At 35.0% G+C, this 20,513-nt stretch overlaps 3 protein-coding genes and 1 pseudogene across 10 annotated transcripts in view; all 4 read left to right on the forward strand.

Moving 5' to 3' along the window:
* The window catches only part of LOC113495472 (carbohydrate sulfotransferase 11-like), a 602,728-nt gene that overhangs the window by 329,437 nt on the left and 252,778 nt on the right, over positions 1 to 20,513 (forward strand). The gene's annotated exons all lie outside the window — the stretch shown is intronic.
* Positions 1 to 20,513, forward strand: part of LOC113495462 (cAMP-specific 3',5'-cyclic phosphodiesterase) — a 301,983-nt gene that overhangs the window by 181,336 nt on the left and 100,134 nt on the right. The gene's annotated exons all lie outside the window — the stretch shown is intronic.
* LOC113495481 lies at positions 864 to 2,944 on the forward strand. Its single transcript, XM_026874260.1, has 3 exons — positions 864 to 970; positions 2,182 to 2,545; positions 2,816 to 2,944. Exon 2 carries the CDS (start codon positions 2,193 to 2,195, stop codon positions 2,541 to 2,543), a length of 351 nt encoding a protein of 116 aa, XP_026730061.1. The 5' UTR covers positions 864 to 970; positions 2,182 to 2,192; the 3' UTR covers positions 2,544 to 2,545; positions 2,816 to 2,944.
* Positions 2,999 to 4,428, forward strand: LOC113495478 (annotated as a pseudogene).

A 20,513-nucleotide genomic window follows, 5' to 3' on the forward strand; every position in this document is an offset into this window, starting at 1 on the left:
TCTGAAGTTTTTAAAACCATTCACAGTACTAATGGTTTTAAAAACTTTTTACAAAATGGTAATCCGTAATTAAAAATAGCCTCATTTAAAACTAACAATGTCATTAGTTTAACTAAAATTGAAATATTAACCAATAATCGTTGCAGTAAGTACACACAGTAATAAAGCAGTAAACATAAATATTAAAAAAAAAGTTATTTAAAAAAAAGGCACTGTGAATAAACAAACAGCTACACACAGCAAACAAATAACTATTTGACTCATCGCTGCTTTCCGTAAACAATGATTTCAGTAAATTCCAGTATTTGAAACAGTTTCTAGAACACGTGGGATTTGATCTGCAGTGCATTGATAAGTTTAGTCAGATGGAGCTTTTGCCAATTACTCACGACGCTGACTGTTTACCGCCCTACCGTCGTCCGGAGTCATCGCTCGCGGTCCTCCTTCCCTGACGCATATTGCTATTTTCGGCATCTTTGGCAGCGCAGCTTTCGTGAATTAGCGTAATTAATCACACAAAGACGTTTAATTTTGACAGATATATGTTGATAATTAATCGCGTGTAGACACATCAAATTATTATCCAGAAACTATTTGGGCGTCCTGAGGCACCTATCTTAGCAGTTTGCTTTATAAACATTGACGGGTTTGATAGATAGAGTTATGAATATTTGTGAATCATAAATTAATTTATGAATAAATATATTCAATGTCAAAATTAATTAACTAAGATGGTTAATTTGCCAAGACATATGTAGTATGTGATTGGGGGCGCAGGGCTATGTGCGCAGACGCAGTGCCACGTCGCCGCCGCCCACGCAAAGCTCGGGCGCAACAAAGCGCGTCGCGGGATCCCCCGCCAGTCAGTCCACTCGCGAGCTTGCGCAAGGAAACATCTCCACAATATCCCTCATTCATAAACAGTGTTGCACCACATTATTGGAATTCATTCGCACTTTACGTTACTAAGGTATTTACTTTCTTTTTGTTTTACTTTTGTTAAAATTATTTTACTTAAGTCTTGATAATTCTGAGTTCGATCTACGCTCGATCTAGTTTGCCAGGTAGGCAGATTTTGAAATGCTATCACCACATGTTTTTTTGCCTTTTTTTATTAATACACACATTTACTCAACGATTAGCTTTTTCCAATACCATATTTATCCAGTATCCACAAAAAATGATTTTCAAAAGCCCCGCGTTTTTGCTATAATTTTAAAATTTAGTACTTAAACAATAAATTATAAACCACAATTTATTTAACAATAAAACATTTCATAGCAACCGTTACTGAAAACCTCATAGTGGATGTTATATAGGTCAAGCAAACCCAGACAGGTATTCGCACGTTTTTAATAGACACGAATTACTATTGTTGTCTTGCTAGGGCTGAGTGACAAGGACGGGCCGGCTCAAATGAGTCAAACGGTGAACAAATTCTTTTGTAAAATCATTCTTCATGGTCCAACACAATACCTGCTTACTATAAAACAAAAATAAATCGGTAATTCTCTTTAAATTATTCTGGACAATAGCACCTAACAAATAATATCGAATTTAGAGTTTTCCTTGAAGTAAGGTGTTTCTCATAGTTTATAGTTGAGTCAGTCAACCATGAAATAGTTCGAAATGACTCATAAATAAAGCACGAGACTTCTTTAAATAGAAAATTATTGCGCTATTCTTCTGAAATGTTGTGAACTTCAGTCTTTTACAGCATCGTATTCTTATTGTTTACGAAAACTACTAGAAATGTTCGTTATATTCCTGCATTATTTTACGTTCTGAAATCACATTCCACTGACTTATTGGAAGAAAAATATAACAGTCGTTGACTGTTCCGAAGTCGAACTCTGAATTTCTTGAACAAGGTAAATTTAAATGCGGTCCAAACATTCCCATCTGGCACGTCGCCAGCTATAGCTATCAATTTCTATCAAACTGAACTTTCTTGTATTACTCATGCACAATGATGTAAGGTTTCACATTTTTCTTTGTATTCTTTTACTTTCAAAAATACTGTTAGAGTTTTAATTTGATTGTTTTACGAGACTGTTTTTTCTTCATAAATTAAGAACAGTAGAGAAACGTTACAAATATAATCAGAACAAATGTAAAAATACCAAGAAATAAACTTATTTTAGCAGTCCGTAATAACTTTGTATTTTCCGACACTTGTAGAAACTATCAAGATGTCTGAAAGCAGCCAACTCGCCGCTGGACAGCAGCTCGTCAAGAGGACCATGGATGAGATGATCCAACAGAGACAGACCACCGAAAAGGTCACCATCCAGGCCAGACAGGAGTTCCGCGAACACTACCAGGAGAGCTACGAGGAGGAGTTTGAAGAAGAGACCTTCATTGATCAGTATGGAAACGAAACCACAAAGCGCGTGGAATCGAGCAGCGAGAGCAAAGAACATTCAAAGAGCGCCGACGTACAAGTCAAAGCTACCGGCTTGAATGCCGCCCAAGTCAAGGCCCTCACAGATTGCGCAAATGAGGCGGGACAACTGGCGCTTGACTCCAAGGCCGCCAACTGAATGTAATTAAAATTTCTATATTAGCTGAAGCTATTAACAACTGCAAATTACCCTACAATTTTCATTACGCTGATTTAACACACGCGCAGCCAAATGGGCGTATTGATCTATACGTAATGGCGGCAGTTACTAATGTTCGAAGCACTTGGATTCTCCAATTGTAATTCCTTTCCTCGTCGTCCTTCAAACCTTTTACCCTAAGATAACACAGACCTTTTATAAATTCTAATTTAAATTTCAGCAGTATGTTTCATTCGTTCGTTTTGTTCCAGGTGTCTGCCTTATCCCGGTGGTGGTCTCAAATAGTGATAAAGACTGTGTCCAGTGTTCCTTATTAAGTATTTTATTTTATCTATTCATGTAAGAAAAATATAAGAATGCAATAAATATATTGAAATGCATAAATGGTGTATTGAATAGTGCTGTGTTCGATTTAATGTGTTAGTGCAGGTTATATAGGATAAAGTTTTAAAAATGGAGGAGGAAGATGATGAAAGAAAAATCCGACGGCCTAATCTTGCAGCGTTTAGCTCGCTTAATGCTCGTGTAGTGCACGCTTCTTTAGAAGAAGGTTACGTGCGACAGCAAGCTTCATCAGAATCCGCAGATGCAAATACTTCTAGTAATTCGGCAGCTCACTATAGCGATAGAAGTTTTGCATCCAAAACTAGTACGTTCTCGCGCAGTGGAACCTCAAGTTCAAGCCAAGAAGAATGCGAGGTAGCACAGACGACCATCACGAGTGGTCAATATTTAGTTGCTGCGCGGGTCGAAACTGCCCGTTCAATGGAAAGTCTCCGTCCAAGCAAGGATACGTCGCCGGCGCGGCCCTCCAGCTCCTGCACGACCGTTGCTCGTTCCTCACGGCGAGCGAGCGGGATGTGCGGGAAACGAGAGGAGCGCCGGCGCGGCGGGCGCTGTCGGGCGAGGACATGGGCTGCTCGGCAGAGAAACGACGCGGGCTGTTCGCAAGCACAGAGCGACGTGCCTTGCAGCAACTTAGTCTGCCGCCCCCCGAACGCCGTCTTACAATACTCAGTCCCCACAGCCCCATGGCCATTACGGAGTTGCAGTGGCCTTCGCCCTCCGGCATACGCGGGCGGCGAAAGAAAGGCATGGTGCTACCTAAACTTATACTGCCTCGCAGCGACTCGGATGCCTCGGAGGTGTTTTTTGAAAGGTGCCCATTTTTAAACTTCTTATGTTTCTATTACACAATGCACAATACATTTTATTATAATAGCCAAATTCCTTGCGTCAACTGACAACACACACATGATATCTGAACACACACTAAATCTCGCTGTGACAGTCCTTTAGATGTAATGAAAGAAAACGTCCCATTACGTACGCCTTTGTACTGAAGCGTAACATATTCTGGAGACTTCGCAAACAAACGTTAGTTTTTATGAATGTCAATTATTCTCATAATATTCAGAAAATAATACTCAAATTAATAAAACCAAAAATTGGAATACGCAGATGATTGTATTTGCCAAGTGAATACATTTAGAACGACGTGCGTCAGAGCCAAAGTAAAAGTAAAACTCTTTACAACCCAGCGATGTTTATACGACTTTTTGTGCAAACATGTTTTATTTGTATTAAAAACCTTGTTGAAAGTTAATTACACAATGAATTTATATTTCGCTCAGCTCATTGCGTACTGCTACAAATTTGTGTCTCCCTTTTGTCATTTTATCCAACATTTACACATTTTATTGTTTCGTACTGTTTTACTCATGTTTAATGTGCTGGCTATCTACGATTTCCCTTGTGTACAATAGGTATTTCGGCACATAATAACTGAAATTATTTTCTGTTATGAACTGTTGGTTCTGTTGTTGAGGCCTATAAATAGGAAATAAAATAAAGAAAAAACCAAACATTTCATATCTTTATAATCAACAAAAAAATATTTTTTATTATGTACGTAATAACCACGTAAAAATATTAAAGCATGCGACCCTTTATAGGAAGTACAATCTACCACTAAAAACGAACTAAAGAGTGACATTAACTCCATACCATTATATCAGGTAAGTACCAAGAGTTACACCTACCATATATCCCGATGATTATATTCGAGATGCAACCAGACACAGAAAACGAAGCACTTCTCTCAGAACTACGACACTTGGCTACATTTAATGGCTCCTTTCATTTTATTACCTTCACCTTTATTTTATGTTAGTAGTTTCCCCTTTATGAAATATCCAGGGGCATGTAATATTCATGTAACTGTTGATAACACGTGTGTATCTGACATACATTTATTATAGATGCTCTTACAGTGATCCATGTATAGATCCGACGTGATAAATGTACTTGTAATGTGGAAAATGACTATGATAAGGTCCCATCAAGATATATTAAGAATTTCAGTACTTCAGAACCATAAGTGCTCGATAAAACTTAAGACGGTTGCTGTTATTTCTCTAAACAAATTAAATTAATTTTCATTTCAGACTTACCTGTACATTAAAGTCCGTTATAACCTTAAACATAAACATATCGCTATTTGTGTACTACAAACTTATTGAAGTATATGAAACTTCTGCGGTGTTGTGTAAAAGCAGTTCAATTGCTCACATAGTAATAAATTATATTGTATAAACTTCAACCACTACTGACACTTCCACTGGTTTACAAATGCAGAGAAAAAAATACACTCTAACGTAATGAAAAACAAAAACACATTCACGATGTCAAAAACAATCTAAAATACACTTAGGTATACGAATAACTCCCCACTATTTCGATAGAGTATACTGAAACATCAAAATACATGCTGACAGTAACCCAGCAGGCTTAATCGTAAAACTTTCCCGCAGACGTTATATCAATAAGATTCAGCTGAACATACGGCATGAAACTAGACCATAAAATATGAGGATATAAAATCTTGCTTTACAGTCGATGTCACACAATAGGATTACACTGTGCAAGAGAGACGGCACTACAAGGCATAAAGCGGTCTCTCACTTCAAAACCCCTGCAATCTTATTTTGAGAAGTTGTACTTGATAGTAGGCGCCTAGAATAAAATTGGCTGTATTATTACAATGCTTTCACACTCGGAACATTATATTCTAATGTTATTTATCTTGCAAATACGTAGACACGTGCTGACACTTGGAATATATCCAGACATTCTGTTGTGTCTCTAATAATGATTAAACTACTGCAACTAAACAGCAGGTGGATAACTAAAAGTCGTTTTGTACAAACAATGACTCATTAATCTTCACAATTATTTTAGATACTAAAATAGTGTGTCTAACAGTACTCTTGATGATGTACCTATCTATATTATAGTGTCTGTGAATATTTCATCAATTTCGGTTGAGGAGTTTTGGAGATTGGGTTAAACATACAGATACTACAATACCATGCATAGATAATAATCAAAAAGCATGCGAAGGATTTAGTTCTTAGGTTTTTCTTATATAAACATAAGTAAGAAAATGCGCATAATCGATTTATTTCTGATAACTTCGATTAAGTTTACTTAGTCATGCTATGTTATTTCTCTCGCGTTCTACATACTGAAGAATGTGTATCTTAAGTAATAGGGCTGTAGATATCGCTCTTCCTTAAGTAATGAAATAAAACATCTTATGGCACGGGTTGGAGCTAAAAGTTCAGTGCTTTCAGTAACAGCCAAAATCTAGAAAAAAGCGTTACGCCAGCAAAGGAAAACACTCGTAGTACGCATAGTATTTGTCTTCAAGAGCAATGACAACAACACGAAATAAGGACACAATATAATAAAGGATAACATGTACTATAGAATTATATCTAGGTATCCCAATTAAAACTTAAACCACAGAACAGAATAACAGCAAATGATCTGAAATGGTACCGCACACAAGTTCATTGAGAAATACTTTGTCCTGCAAGTTTATCAAAGCAACTACATTTCGAATTGAAGCTTCAATTAAGTTGCAAGTGGTCCAAGACTTGGTTAAATATACATAGATTTAGCCAATCAGCTGTTCAAAGCGATTTCTGCATTCCATCAAATATTGACTTAAATGGTGTTCAATTTTTAAACTAAATTCTAGCACTAACTGTTGGTAATTCATCTCTTATTTTGCTCAGTTCCTGTTAAGGAAAATTAGTAAATAAATTACATACGGTAAAATACACACAGGAATTATACCTGAAAATAAAGATCATGATAGGAACAAGGAAGAAGGAAGAACAAGAACAAATACACCACGTAATCAATAAAAAAATGTTTTGTCCACGTAACACGTGTAACATCACATTATAATACAAATTGATTGACAACATTTACATAGATATAAAATGATAAACTGATAATTTATCGCATGTGTAATTGATATCGTTATGAAACAATGTTACTCAGACTGAGCTTATCTGACGATAACCCGATCAAACTTTGTTCTACATGATTATCCTTGCGCCAAATTGTACCAAATTATCTTTTATCTGTAATAGATAGGCGAGTGTCAATAATTATGTCTATCTACATAATTTGCGAGCCGACGGCCGCGGCGACGGGAAAAACAAAAGCACAACAGCTATGAGTCAGCTTTTCACTAGATGAAAAATGTAACTAGGTACATAAATATTATTTTATTTCAACGCTGACGTTTTTGACCGGTACCATTATATTGGTATCCGCATTGATTGATAGATTGAATGCAATGTACGGGGAATCAGTCTGCGCAATATCTATTGATTAACCTAAAACAATATACCGTATGTAACTCAATGCAAATTACGTTCAATTAGAACTAAACTGGTTAACATTGTATGATGTCAAGGATGAATATTTACTGGATATATTAGGTCAATTATCCAGTCTTATGACCTTCAAAAATAATAAGTTACTGAATTAAAACACAAAGCTTTACGAACGATAAGTTTTAGCCTTGTTTTGCCTTCGTGCTCTTTACTAGACAGACGAATTCCAAACCTCAACATGAAATGTTTAGGAGTCTCTATATTATATAAGTCTTTATGAATCATCTTATCAAATATTTATTTACTTAATTATTTGCGTAGTAGGTATTTTATGAGTAACACACTCTAAACGCCATCCATAAGAAGATTAGCGTCAATTTACCTGATAGTGTATTAGCAGGAATCAAGCCAAGAAAATGATGCGTCAAGATACTTTAAATAATCTTAATTTTATCACATACGTCATTAAGGAATTTTCAAATGAATCATGTTTTGTGAATATTTCGAGTCAAAGCGATGTTTGGTGATAAAGTTATTTATGTTTCCAGTATATTCCGCGAAATGTTTTTTAGTTCTGTTAGCAATGTTTTGAAAACTACCCCTGTGGTGACGTAGTGCTTATGTTGACAAACTAAATATTTGCTCTACATGTTATTTTGATAGCATGTTATGACATTTTTATGTCGAGTTAGTGTGAGCGTTATTTGGCATATTATGAAAATGAATGTTATGTGTGGATTACTCCACTTGTACTGTTAATTATTCCTTGTCTAATTCAAGGGATGGTTTAAGCTACTGCTTGTTAAAATATGTTAATACAAGTCAAACAAAATAGAAATTTCACACAAACCGTTTCAAAATACACGTATTTGATTACCAAACTTTCACATTAACCTACAACATGCTAACACTCGTTTGCATCAAAAGTTCTGCCATTACGAACTCAAACAGACAAATGGCACATTTGTTAGGTTTAGAAACAGCCGCAATTCGCTGTTGTCACTCGATCCGGTGGCGGGCGTCCGGCGGACTGACCATTTCACATTACAAATCCCCCATTACTTTTGTCTGAGTTATCATCCGAGCTACACCTCCCTCGGCACATAAAATGAGGTCGACAGCTTAACACGAGCCGCCGACCGTGGAGAGAAACAGTTACCTTTAATCCTTATGGTTTTGTTTGTTTGTGTTCCCGAATACTCATATGAATTGTAAACAAAATGTTATACAGTTTTTCAATTGTGGTATTATCAAGTAACATAATGATGTCTGGTTATAATCAGTCGGATAATTTCACACAAAGAAGCTGAAATAGCCCTGGGTTAAGAAAGTACAGTATAACGGAGAACTTTACCCTCATAGCTACAGTAGGCCAGAAACGTATACAAAATAACATGCGTCATAACTACGCAATCGTAACATAGGATGTGTGACGTGTTGTGACCCCTCACAGAAGCTACTAATTTGCAATGACAACACACGTAAGCCAGCCATACGTATGTTATATAACAGTACATAAACACGATGTTGCTAGCGTTTCAGCGTGACGTCACAACTTGCGAACTAATCAACAAAACACGATGATTCACCCGACCTCTGTACCAAGCAGGTTAACATACGTATATGATGAACTATGAACAAATCTTCATTTTTACGATGTGAGAAATTTGAACCGAATGAGACAAATAGGGTCCGTATGTGAAACCTCATTCGATATCGGTTTCAACGAAGGAAAAGGTCAAGATGGCCGAATTTCAGGGCAGGTTTTAATATAATACCGGGGGTTGTATCATATTTTTCGTACCTTACGTGATATTTACAAAGCGTTGTCACTTTTCCTCGCAACGATGATTTTTTTGTACCTTCCCACAAATAACAAGTGACAGTCTCACACCACATGATTAATCGTCACACCAGTTTATTTGGCGTGAAATTCTGTCGGCTCGCTTTTATCCTAATCCCTATCATTTTTGTATATTCTAAAATAATTCGCGAAAAGGATTTTGAGTTATAATATCTTTGATACCATTAGCTTTTTGAAAGCTTTAGGAATAAATGAGGCTGATATTAAGTACTGAATCTCAAATAAATCTTCAACACGCCTAATTCTAGTCACTTAGATAAAATATCCAAGTTGAGTGAAATATTTTTGTACGTATTATTTTGATTTGATTCTGTCCACCTGGCCCTGACTTAGATGGCAATTTGGTATTAAATATTTATAATCCTCTTATTCAGAACGGCATCTCCCAGATTTGTGAGTATAATAGGCAAACATGGAATATCATTTCAATTGCTGAAATGTCCCTGCAAAGTACTTAGTCCCTGTATTTATATATATTATTTACTTTTATATACGGTAGTATTTATTCAACAACTTTCCTAGTTAAGGGGTTTTGCATGATTTCTGTCCAACAAAAATCTACGATGGCACTTATTTTTGCAAATGGGGTAAGGGGTGGGACAATGAAGATCATTAAAAAATACAAATAGCAGGAAATATAAGGGAAGTCATGAGCAGAATAAATAAAAAGCCTAGCACGATTTAGAGGGACAGTTTTAAAACTGACGCTATAAACAATCCAGTACTCTCATTGAAATTTAAACTTTACACACTCGAGATAGAGATGAGAGTACTGTGTCACTACGTGGTAGGTGCACCAGTCCAACAATTTGTATTCATAAATTATATGGCGTATACTGAACATTTCACGCGAGTTGGTTTGTTTTTCCCACAGTAAAATGAACCAAAAGTCATTTACACTTTTATAGCAGAATATGTAACCAATTTGTTTATCTTTGCCTTAAAATATAAACAAAACACCTATGTTTGCACAAACAAACTAATGTAAATTGTTTATACAAACAACATGCATATACTTCCATCTGCATTCAGTCTTTTAATTATGTAAACGCTTAAATAAAAAGCAGCACTGGCGTAATACTAGAAAGAAATCCAGGTAAATCATATTGAAATCCATAAAACCTCGCTCAAATACTTCTGCAAGCAAATAAAACTTACGGCAGGGAATTGCTTCAGCTCAAACAAAATCGAGCAGAAATCTTTGCATTAAAAGTATTTGAATTTTCCATGAGGTACTCCGGTATTGCATACTGTAGGTAGGTTCTAGGTAGGTTGTGCTAAGCTCTCCATCAGGTTTAAAGGCAGGCTTCACGACATCCCTTTGTGCCTCCCTAATGCACCTGGTATTAATTAGCTCAGCCCACTCTATTGTAGCCGACAGGCGCTCAAGACCTATTGTTTATTACCGAAAGCAGAGTTCATAATAGAGACGATAAATAAGTTTGGGAAGCACGTTTTCTAGATTATACTTAAGCGGGCAAGAGGCGAATATCTTTGAAAGAAAAGTTAATCTCTTCGCTCACTATACTTTAACTTTGATAAGACTTAAAATATCGTAAGGTTAGGTAAAGGGTAACGTCGGTAGCAATGACTCGATTAAATTGAAAACAAGCAATAAATCTCGCTGTCATTTACACGTGAAGTGCATTGCGAAATTACAAAAACATTTTAGTTTCACCGCCAATGAATACTTTCTGTAAATTAGGGAATAATTAATAACAACAAGCCACTGGAGCCTAAAATGTGGCGTATCTTTTATACGAAAGACAGTGACAGGCATGTGACAGGTGTACTGTTGAAAATTGTATTGTTAAATGGTTTATAATTTATACAGTTTTAATAATTTGAGCTTTTATAATGAGACAATTTGTGGAAAATCCTTTGAATTTATTTATTCAAAGAAAAATGTTAACGATGGATATTTTTACACAAAAATGTTAGGTCGTTTAATGACAAAATAATTCTAAAGTATTCTTAAAGCTATCTCTTTAAATTATCATTAGCCGATGGCCCATATATCTTAAAAAGTAACAAAAATGCTGAACATTTATAAATTCTTTTACAAAAAGAATGTTAGCGTTAAAATTCTGTTTTTATTAAACGTTGTCTGAATATTTTATAAGGCAGGGGCTCGCATACTAAAATTGAAATTTGGTCAGCCGTCAAAGCTTGCACTCCACATAATATGTATGTTTGGAGATTGCCAAGTTTGTACGTCACATGCAGAAATGATGTACAAATCAAACATCGATCATTGCCAACCGTAGCTAGAGAAAGCATTAAAAACTCTTTGCATTTTAGATAGTGAAGCTACCAGGACAAATCAATATAGCCAGATTACGTCATCTAAATTCTAATTTCGTTCGTCGTCTACTGCTTTTGTTGGCAAATAAACGTTTTCTCTAAAATTGCTTTGCAATGACTTAACGTATATATGTTTTTTGTTCTTTTTTGTGTTTCTTTAAAGGTTAGAGAGCAACACGCAATGCATTTTACACGCTAAAAGAGACTCATTTAGTATTACGAGTATTATGGGATAAATCATTATCTTTGTATTAATATGTATATATTTCAGTTCAGACACTTGACAATATGTACTTAATAAGTTATCAAGACAGAATTTAAATAATTGCGAACAAAACCCTTAACAAACAATTAAAATAGGTAATTAGAATTAACATCTTTACGTTTTGAACAACGCAGAGTAATCGTTGGCGCGGCAAAGATAAAGGAATATTCCTCAAAGCGCGCCGTCTCGCCTCATTCGCCGAACGACCGAGTGTCGTGAATATTTTACAAAGACGCTTTCTAAGCAGATGTATGGTGACCATCAGACACGAATGCGATGTATTTATTCTCTTTTTTTGTGTGCCTCTGTGGATTTAGAATGCTCTTTATTTCCAATAAATATTTTAACAGTGAATATTGAATTCGTTGGTCTTTGTCTTTTTTAAATGCGAAGAATCATGTTTATCTTACCCGAGTTTTATTTAACTTTCGACTAACGGTATTCATTCTATTCTAAATTGTTGCGTATTTATCGAAATCGAAGCAGATAATTTTACAATTATGTAAGTAAACTACTCATGTAGTCCATAAAACAAACGCGACAAGGAGTACTGTGATAAGATAAATTAGTATTAATTAATTTGCAAAATCTTAGTCAACTAGTATTACGTAAATGCTGAATTAATGTTTAATGTTATGTGTTACCTGATAAGGTTTTTGCAAGAGATTTTCGTACCTTGTACGTGGCTTGCAGTATTTCTAAACATGGCAAGTAAGGGAAGAGTATGGATCGCCCGAGGCGAGTCTGTTACAAGTTGCTGTTTGACTAGCGCTGCCTTCCGTCTCAACGCTTGAATGTAGCTGAATTACTTGGAAACTGCTGCTAGTTTCTAGATTGAAGGAGTTCTTACCTCTTTGTTCTTTAAATTATATCGTTCAAGCGTTATTAAAGCACGAAAGCCTAATTGATAATAGATATGCGAAAAGTATACATAACATATACATACATATATATAACTTGGTATCAACAATAAAGGTGGTTTTTTTAATAATATTTATTCAGTCATTTTAAAATTGTTTCCCAAATTCGGCACAAAGAAATTGTCCGAAGTAATTTGTATGAAGAATATTGATGCCAGTATTACATTTAACAATATTCAGTGTGACGCTACACAAAAGCCAATCGATAGCCTCATTTAATTTTCACGTTTCATCCCGTCTGAACAAATGATTGTAGTTTCCTCAATAAATCCCGGACATTTTCGCACTGAATTTCAAAGCGTTATTGGTCAAAGTTCAAATTTGGCTCCCGCTGTTTGTTTAATTGCCGGATCGGTGTTTATTTATGACTTGTAATTTGAGTCATCGTCGTGGTAAATAACGTTATTTTTTTTGGTGCCATAATCAAGTAGTAAAAACGGATTCCTATTTCTGAACCACCGTTATCTATTTATCTGAGATTACGGATATCTGACACCAAGCTGCATCTCATCAACCTTGAGAGCCAGACAGTTGTAAATGTCACAAACGATGTATTACTTTTCTAAATACAAAAAACACACACAACCAATTTGTTTTTTTTTCAGTCTATTTGCACAGAACCCTCGGTGTAGCAGGTCCGATTCGCACTTGACTGATATTTGCTTTACTTTTCTATATTCAAGAAATATAAGATGGCCTTGAGATTTTAATCGAGAATAACTACTCTGAATTGAATATTATGACATCATTTAGAATCTTTATAACACTATTTTTGTTTCTTAATAAAATATTTTACTTGTATTAAGAATTCAGATCTCTTTTCTTGAAATAATGTTAGTTACCTAGATGTAATAATTTATAGCATAAATTGTTCATTTAAAATAAATCAAAATTATATCGTCGTCTATTTGGATCGACATCACGTATCTAAAAAACGGTCACGTGCGAATCAGACTTGCGACACTGAGTATTGCGTACAAATGCAAAAAAGAAAAAAAAGACGATACTTCAGCGGCAACAGAATTAGGTACATCCTCAGTGAAAATTTTAACTGTCTAGCTGTCACAGAACATGAGATACAGCTTAATGAAAAACTGCCTGAAAAAAGTATCTGAACCTCTTTTTACCTGAATAAGCCCGACTTAAAGGTATAAATCTCTCCTCAGATATCAAAACTTTTGAAAGCAAAATTACTACCTTCAGTAAATAAACGACCCAATTTAAAGAGGCCAGAGTGTCCGCGGCTAATTAGCAATTACGACGAGGCAGATTACATTTTCATATAAGTAAAACATTACAACTCCCGAGAGAAAAATACATAACACGGTCGTTGAGAAATATGTTTTAAACGATGTCTTTCAAAAAGGATATTTAAACAAACTATCACTTACAAACAAAGCTCTAGAGATAAAATATATTACGCATATACTAATATTTTTATAAAATCTATGATTTTTAGATGTCAATTAACAGTCTCATGAACTTTCAGAACAATACCTTTTTGGTGCAACTTTTTCTCACAAGTTGTGCACTCTCACATACTTATTACAAATGTAACTTTACGACTTGCTACGAAGTTTGCTCTACGCCAACGTAGCACCTTGCTACGAACAATAAAAACCAGATTGGATTACAACATTGTAAATCTACGATTATTATAGTCATCTAGTTTCTATAGGGCAATTTCATGTGAATTATATCAATTTGGCTTGAGGCAAAAAATAAGGGCATTGTGTACCTAATAATCAGGGTAGCCGGATGATCATTTTGTTGCCCTTGTTACCTTTTTTAGAGTCCTCCGACATTTTATGGAACAAGGACATTTCATCACGGCCTTTATGTGGTACCTTCCTTTTTGTCAACGTATATTGCGATTGATAAGAAGTAGCTATATTTCTCGTTAAGCTTTAGCTATGTTTTATACCAGTAGACTAAGACAGGCATGATTGCATTAACTTCTTACACGTATGAATTAAATATTAAAATTCCACCAATGCCTGCTTAGAGCTCTTTTCGTATAAATTAACATAGCTAAGGAGCGAATAGTCCTGCAGTAATGCCTGCAGTTCCAAGTATACTGCAAAATGGTCGCAGCTTTAGACAAGTTGGCGATAAACCTCGATCGTCCGTAAATAGCCGGCTTATCATAATACCATGGTAATGTATGTAATTAGTTCACAATCCACATGGCACGGTGTTGTAACTCACTGCGCCCTCGTACTGCGAAACTTATAATAGTTTAACATTTCTGCGATATTTGAACAAGCCGTGTTCTAGAATATTATTTGACGTGCTCTATACACTAATATGCTATAAATCTTTAAAGAGTTATTGAAAAGTTGTTTGAACAAAGAACTGATCACATAAAAAATAACTAGTTTATAAAAAAAGGATAAGTTTACTGTGAAAGTAATTTGTTTGGTTTTAATTTGTAGCAATAAACCCATATTTTATCGGTGTTCAATTATTTAACAGCTCCTTTTCTCATCTTCCATTGCCAAACTTTGTTTAAATATTAGAATTGTTCGTCTTTTGTTTCCAAATCCAGCAGGTATCGATTTCATTGGTTTATCTTTCGATTATAGTCTTTTGTTCCTCGTTATTAAAATACGAATTGAATTAGAAACTTATTGGTGAAATATTTTGAAAGAGCTTCAACAATCTTGTCTGTTAAAACTTGAAGGAGATTTTCGACAAACGTAGCATCGAACCGTGATATGAACGATTGTCATCCGACATTCCGCATAATTCCGAATTTGTTTTAGTCGGAATTATCTGGACCTCTTTTGTTCGTATCTAAAGGAATGTACTTTAAATGGGATTTGAAAATATCTGCTTATCGACTCGTTTTATCGTAACGTCGCTTAGCATCTCACGGCTAGCCTGCGGTACTGGTAATTAAGAGTTAAGTACTCGTAAACTTTAGCTCCTCATTAAAGGAGAAACCCGATTCTGGGCCTAGCCGTTACACAAATGAAATATGTACCAAAAAATTCTACTATTTTTCTTTGTTTACCCATTTAAATATTAGCCTCAATTACAATGGCCAAGTCTAAAAAAAAGTACATTTCTATTTTTCTATTTAAAACCACCTTTGTAAACCGTTAAAGTATTTATTTTATTGTACATAACTTCATTTGCAAACACTAGCATTAAACAATAGAGTGTACCTAGGATATAATTGATTTAGCGGATATTATATTTTTAAAACTATATCAATATAAAATGAAAATATACATTATTTACAAAGCGTCAAAAAAGACATCTTCATCATTTCTAAAATCGGGAAACTTACCCAGAAGAATAAGAATTAGTATTGCCAGTGTTGTATGGCAATACTAATTCTTTGGGCAAAATATAGATCAGCCTTAGCGTTTATTTTAGTGTAATTCCTTTTTTTTATATTCAAATAATTGTAAAATAAAAAATCTGGTGTCTAATAACTTGTTTATGTAAGCACGATTAAAAAATCATTAAAGGAAATAAATAATTGAAAAAATCGATTTTAACGCATCGATTCATTTATTTCACATGGATTACACTAGCAAATGTCAAATGCCAATGTCAACGTCTGATAATTGTCATCGTGCTTTCATAAGTGACATTCGCTTTTCGTATCTTCGAGCGCGTGAATGTGTTTTTTCAAATTCTCGAGATTTATTACAATATTAAACCTCTGCTCGAATACTGGACTCCGAAACTGATTGCCTTCTGACTGACCCTTGCTTGCATATTGGATGCCTGCATTCCTGCTGACCTTTGCTGGAAAACCGGATCTGGATATTGCTCTTCTGACGATTGGTGGATACTGTACCATGAGTTCATTAATGGTGGAATAGCAACAGACCGCTGCAACACAATAGAAAGGCGAAGATTGGTTGGGTGCTGTGCCCACACCATGGACCAATTTTACTCCTGCACAATTCCTGTATTATTATATTACGATAATCCTAACGAAGGTGGTTTAATAAAGAACGATCTTAATAATACAGTTTTTATTTTAATAAACCTATTGTTGCAATCTCAGTTTACTGTAATTTCAGATAGCATCAAAAAATCCCCTGGTAGTAAATACAATGTTTAAATATGTCATTATTGATCTAAGTAGGCCTTATCTACACAGTTTTCTGCTGAAGTTTTCACGAATATTAATCTGAGTTTATCGCTTTTTAAGTAAGTAGGTAGGTACCTAAACCTCATCATGGTAGATTGCAAGCGCTACAGTTGAATAAATACAACGCAGGAGACGGCCATATGTTCCAGCGATGCCACCTGACAGCAGAGAGTGTGAGAGAGAGACATGAGAGAGAGCGTTGCTAAGCGCGCTCCGTCCTTTATAGCGCACCGCTTGTCAGGTCCCAGGTTTTGAAGGAGGTTTCACTAAGGATCTTGAGAAGGAGGTTTCACTTTAAAAAGGAGGTTTCGCTAAGACTAACAATCAGTGTAAACATTGTCTGATTTTACCAATTTGGCCATTGTTGAGTGTCGTGAAAATTGGACTCGTGAAATCTTCCTAAGTTCTCTAATTTATGGCAAAATTCCAGCTCTGTAACGCCAGGCCCAAGTTTCTATGGAGTTTGGTTTTCTCCTTTCAGTGACTTTGTGTTTATATCGACAATCATTATTTAATTTGATGGTGCAAGCTTTTGTTTCATGTTCTCCATCAGCTGTAATTAACATTGTTAAAATTCATTAATTTCAATAATTCATTAATTCATAACATTGCAAAGAATCTTAATTCCGACATTATAAGGGAATTTCCTTGCAAGCACTTTCAAGCAAGTTTTTTATAACATTCTGTAATAGTATAGGCATCTATGAAAATAGCCTATATATGCACATGATAGTGTGATGCCTATCGCTCATACTAATCAAGGATCATAACACCAATATAATGACGTGTGGACTACAAAAACAAACGATAATAGCTTTACTCACGCCAGCGCCAAAAACTGACATTATAAAATGAGTTTTTATTAAGATTTCATTTATGGTTTTTCCGATGAGGTTTGTATATTTTTGTTTTTGAATTTCCATTAACATTGTTCTTTTGTTTTTACGAAGTATCTGACGTGTGGGAAAATTTGTACGAATTTTCTGTAGGTACTTTACCATAAAAAAACAACAATTTATTAAAATGATTTTGGTAAAGATGTGTTATATTAGAATAGATTCAACTTATTTATTACGAATTTCGAAGTTCCGACGTTTTGCATTTCTTTTATTTTGCCAAGGTATGCCTATTTAGGTTCACATTTAAAATACTATACTTTATAACTAAACTCTTACTTTCTAACATCCATGTAGAAAAAACTCCAATAAATCTTTCTATTAAGATTTATTTTACTTAACAGTACTTTGCTAAAGTTCTGGTTTCTTCAGAAGTTGGCAGCTTTCAACTTTTTCACTTAACGTGTTATAAACTTGTTCTTTCCACTCGACACAATACGTTATTGATGAAATTATTATACAGTGTAGAGCTATGTAAGAACAAGTTAAAAAAATATAGTCAAAGTTATTTGTTTAAGTTTAAAAGTAGATATACTAAGTTGATTTATATCAACGTTAGCTGATAATGGTGTAAATATTTTTGTAACTTTCCAAATTTCGCTAAAAATACCCCAATAAAGGGTAAACCACAAAGATTTAACGTTAATTAATTGTGACTGCGCGCTTCATACTCTCAATCGAGTAATTGGTCGTGCTCGAATCTATTAATTAAAATGTTGTACCTACTGGAAAATTCAGCAGTTAAAATATTTCATTACGTAAACATTTTATTTGTGATTACAAAGAAAAATATAAAATATGTTTTTGTTCTGTGTTAGTGACAAACATCGCTTTATTTTTGCACCTACATTATAATAATGCTTTAAAAGTCAAAAACGGTTATATGTTTAAAAATTGTATTAAAGTCCATTTCAGAATTCTTTTAAAAAGCCTATACAAATTGCCAATGAATCTCGGCGCGGCGTAAATCGATTTCATCTCTATTTGTATGGATACGCTCAAACCTTTCAGTAGACCGCAATAAAGCGACGAATCTCGACGAGTGATTTACGTGAAGCTAGGTACAGACAGCAGGAAAGTCGCCCATCGTCATCATGCTTTCAATTCAATGGGATACTTCTGAGCTATTTAGTAACAAAATAGGCTTAGCACCAAGAACTTATCGCTCATACAACCGGCCAGAATCGCGACTCCGTGCAGTTGAAGGGGCCCCGGGTGTTTTTAGTAATTTAGAGTCCGACATATCTACACTCCGTAAGTACTCTCGGCGTGGGTTGAAGTCATTAACGTTTTATAACAGCAAAAAAAGAATCGCTTATACTTTTTTTACTCACTAAACATAATTTCTTCTAAAAAAATACTGGGTCCTTGTAAATCGGATTGTGTTACCGACTTCTTTTGCTGACTGTACATTCTTATTCTCATCGAACATGTCGAAGATTCTGTATTACGTATTCAGCAGAGATAAAGTAGTGAATTGTTTTCTCTGCCATTAGATTTTAGGAATCAAAAACCATATTAGCTTTAGTTCATATTTCAACGTGAGTCTTTCCATCGGATTGTTGTTAAACTACTTATATAGGATCGGATTTCTGGTTTCATCTTTTCCTAACACTAATGGCACATGTTAATGTACTGGGCAAATATTGCTATACGTTGGTTCAATAATTCTACGAGTTATAAACACATAAATAATAAGAGAACAGTACTTGGTTAGTGGTATAAAACCTATTCTTAAAATAAAATACAAAGGTTTTCAGTAAATAAACGTGTGTGCTCGCAAGATACACTTAGGTGTAATCTTCTTAGAGCGCACTGTGAGGCCCGCCGGGTGCAGATAGCGAGAAAATTATTACTTATTCTGAAAAGCCTTTCCTGGCAGTGTGCAAATGCTCGTTACAAATGTTAATGTCTTTTTAACTTAAAGGAAGCACTTAAAACTTGTTCGTCCTTCTACGTTATGTAATTTGAGGACTTATTAACAATGACATATATATAATGACAGATATGAAATATATATTTTTTTTTATATATTTGCCTCTATATGAGCAGAAAGTAAAGCTTTTACGCTTTCCATTTGTGGGTGTTCCTATATTTTATTACTTTAAAATATAGGATATGCTAGAAATTTATTTTTAAAATGTTGCTGTAAAAAATTGAAAAATGAATTTATTCTGGTGCTGACCTGTAAAATAATACGCCTTGCATTCACTAGAAGACCATTTATATCAACAATACAATAAGTTACAAATATTCCACACTGACAATTATTATAGTAGATACCTAACTCTAATAAATGCTTAAAAGCCCAACGTAGTCACTGAGTCTGGCTACATTTTGAATGAAAAGCCGGTAAATGACAGTAATTTAGTGCAGTAACATGTAACGTTTCACAAGAAATACAGTTAGTGGAAGGTATCGGCGCCTCAGTAATTGGGTCGCGGAGGTCTGACAGCAGTCGCCTTGTAGAATACCGATAGTCTGTTAAGCTACCAGCCAACCGGAACAGTAGGGAAAAGGGTAGCTGATTATAACTTGCCTTAATAGTTATAGACGGCTTTGTTGGAAGTTATAAAAGCGGGGGTGACTTTATTAAACTATTGCCGAGACTATGACATTTAGAATGCGAATAGTATGTAAACTCCTTTATGATAATTAAATACATTTTTATTTTAGGCTCGTGGCGAGCTATAACCGCATAAGTGATTCGATCACAGGTTAAGCTATGCTTGACGCGGTTGGTCCGTAGATGGGTGACCATCTTTGTCATAACGAGTTCCTCCGTGTTTCGGAAAGCACGTTAAATTGTGGGTCCCGGCTGTTATTCCTACATCTTTGACAGTCGTTACAAGTAGTCAGAAGCTTGAAAAATTCTGACAGCCAGTCTAACCA

Source organism: Trichoplusia ni, chromosome 6, assembly GCF_003590095.1.
Source record: "Trichoplusia ni isolate ovarian cell line Hi5 chromosome 6, tn1, whole genome shotgun sequence".
In the NCBI taxonomy this organism is placed as follows: Eukaryota; Metazoa; Arthropoda; class Insecta; order Lepidoptera; family Noctuidae; genus Trichoplusia; species Trichoplusia ni.

Coding starts and splice junctions, on each gene's coding strand:
- LOC113495481 (XM_026874260.1), top strand. CDS start 2,193: ATGTCTGAAAGCAGCCAACTCGCCGCTGGACAGCAGCTCGTCAAGAGG.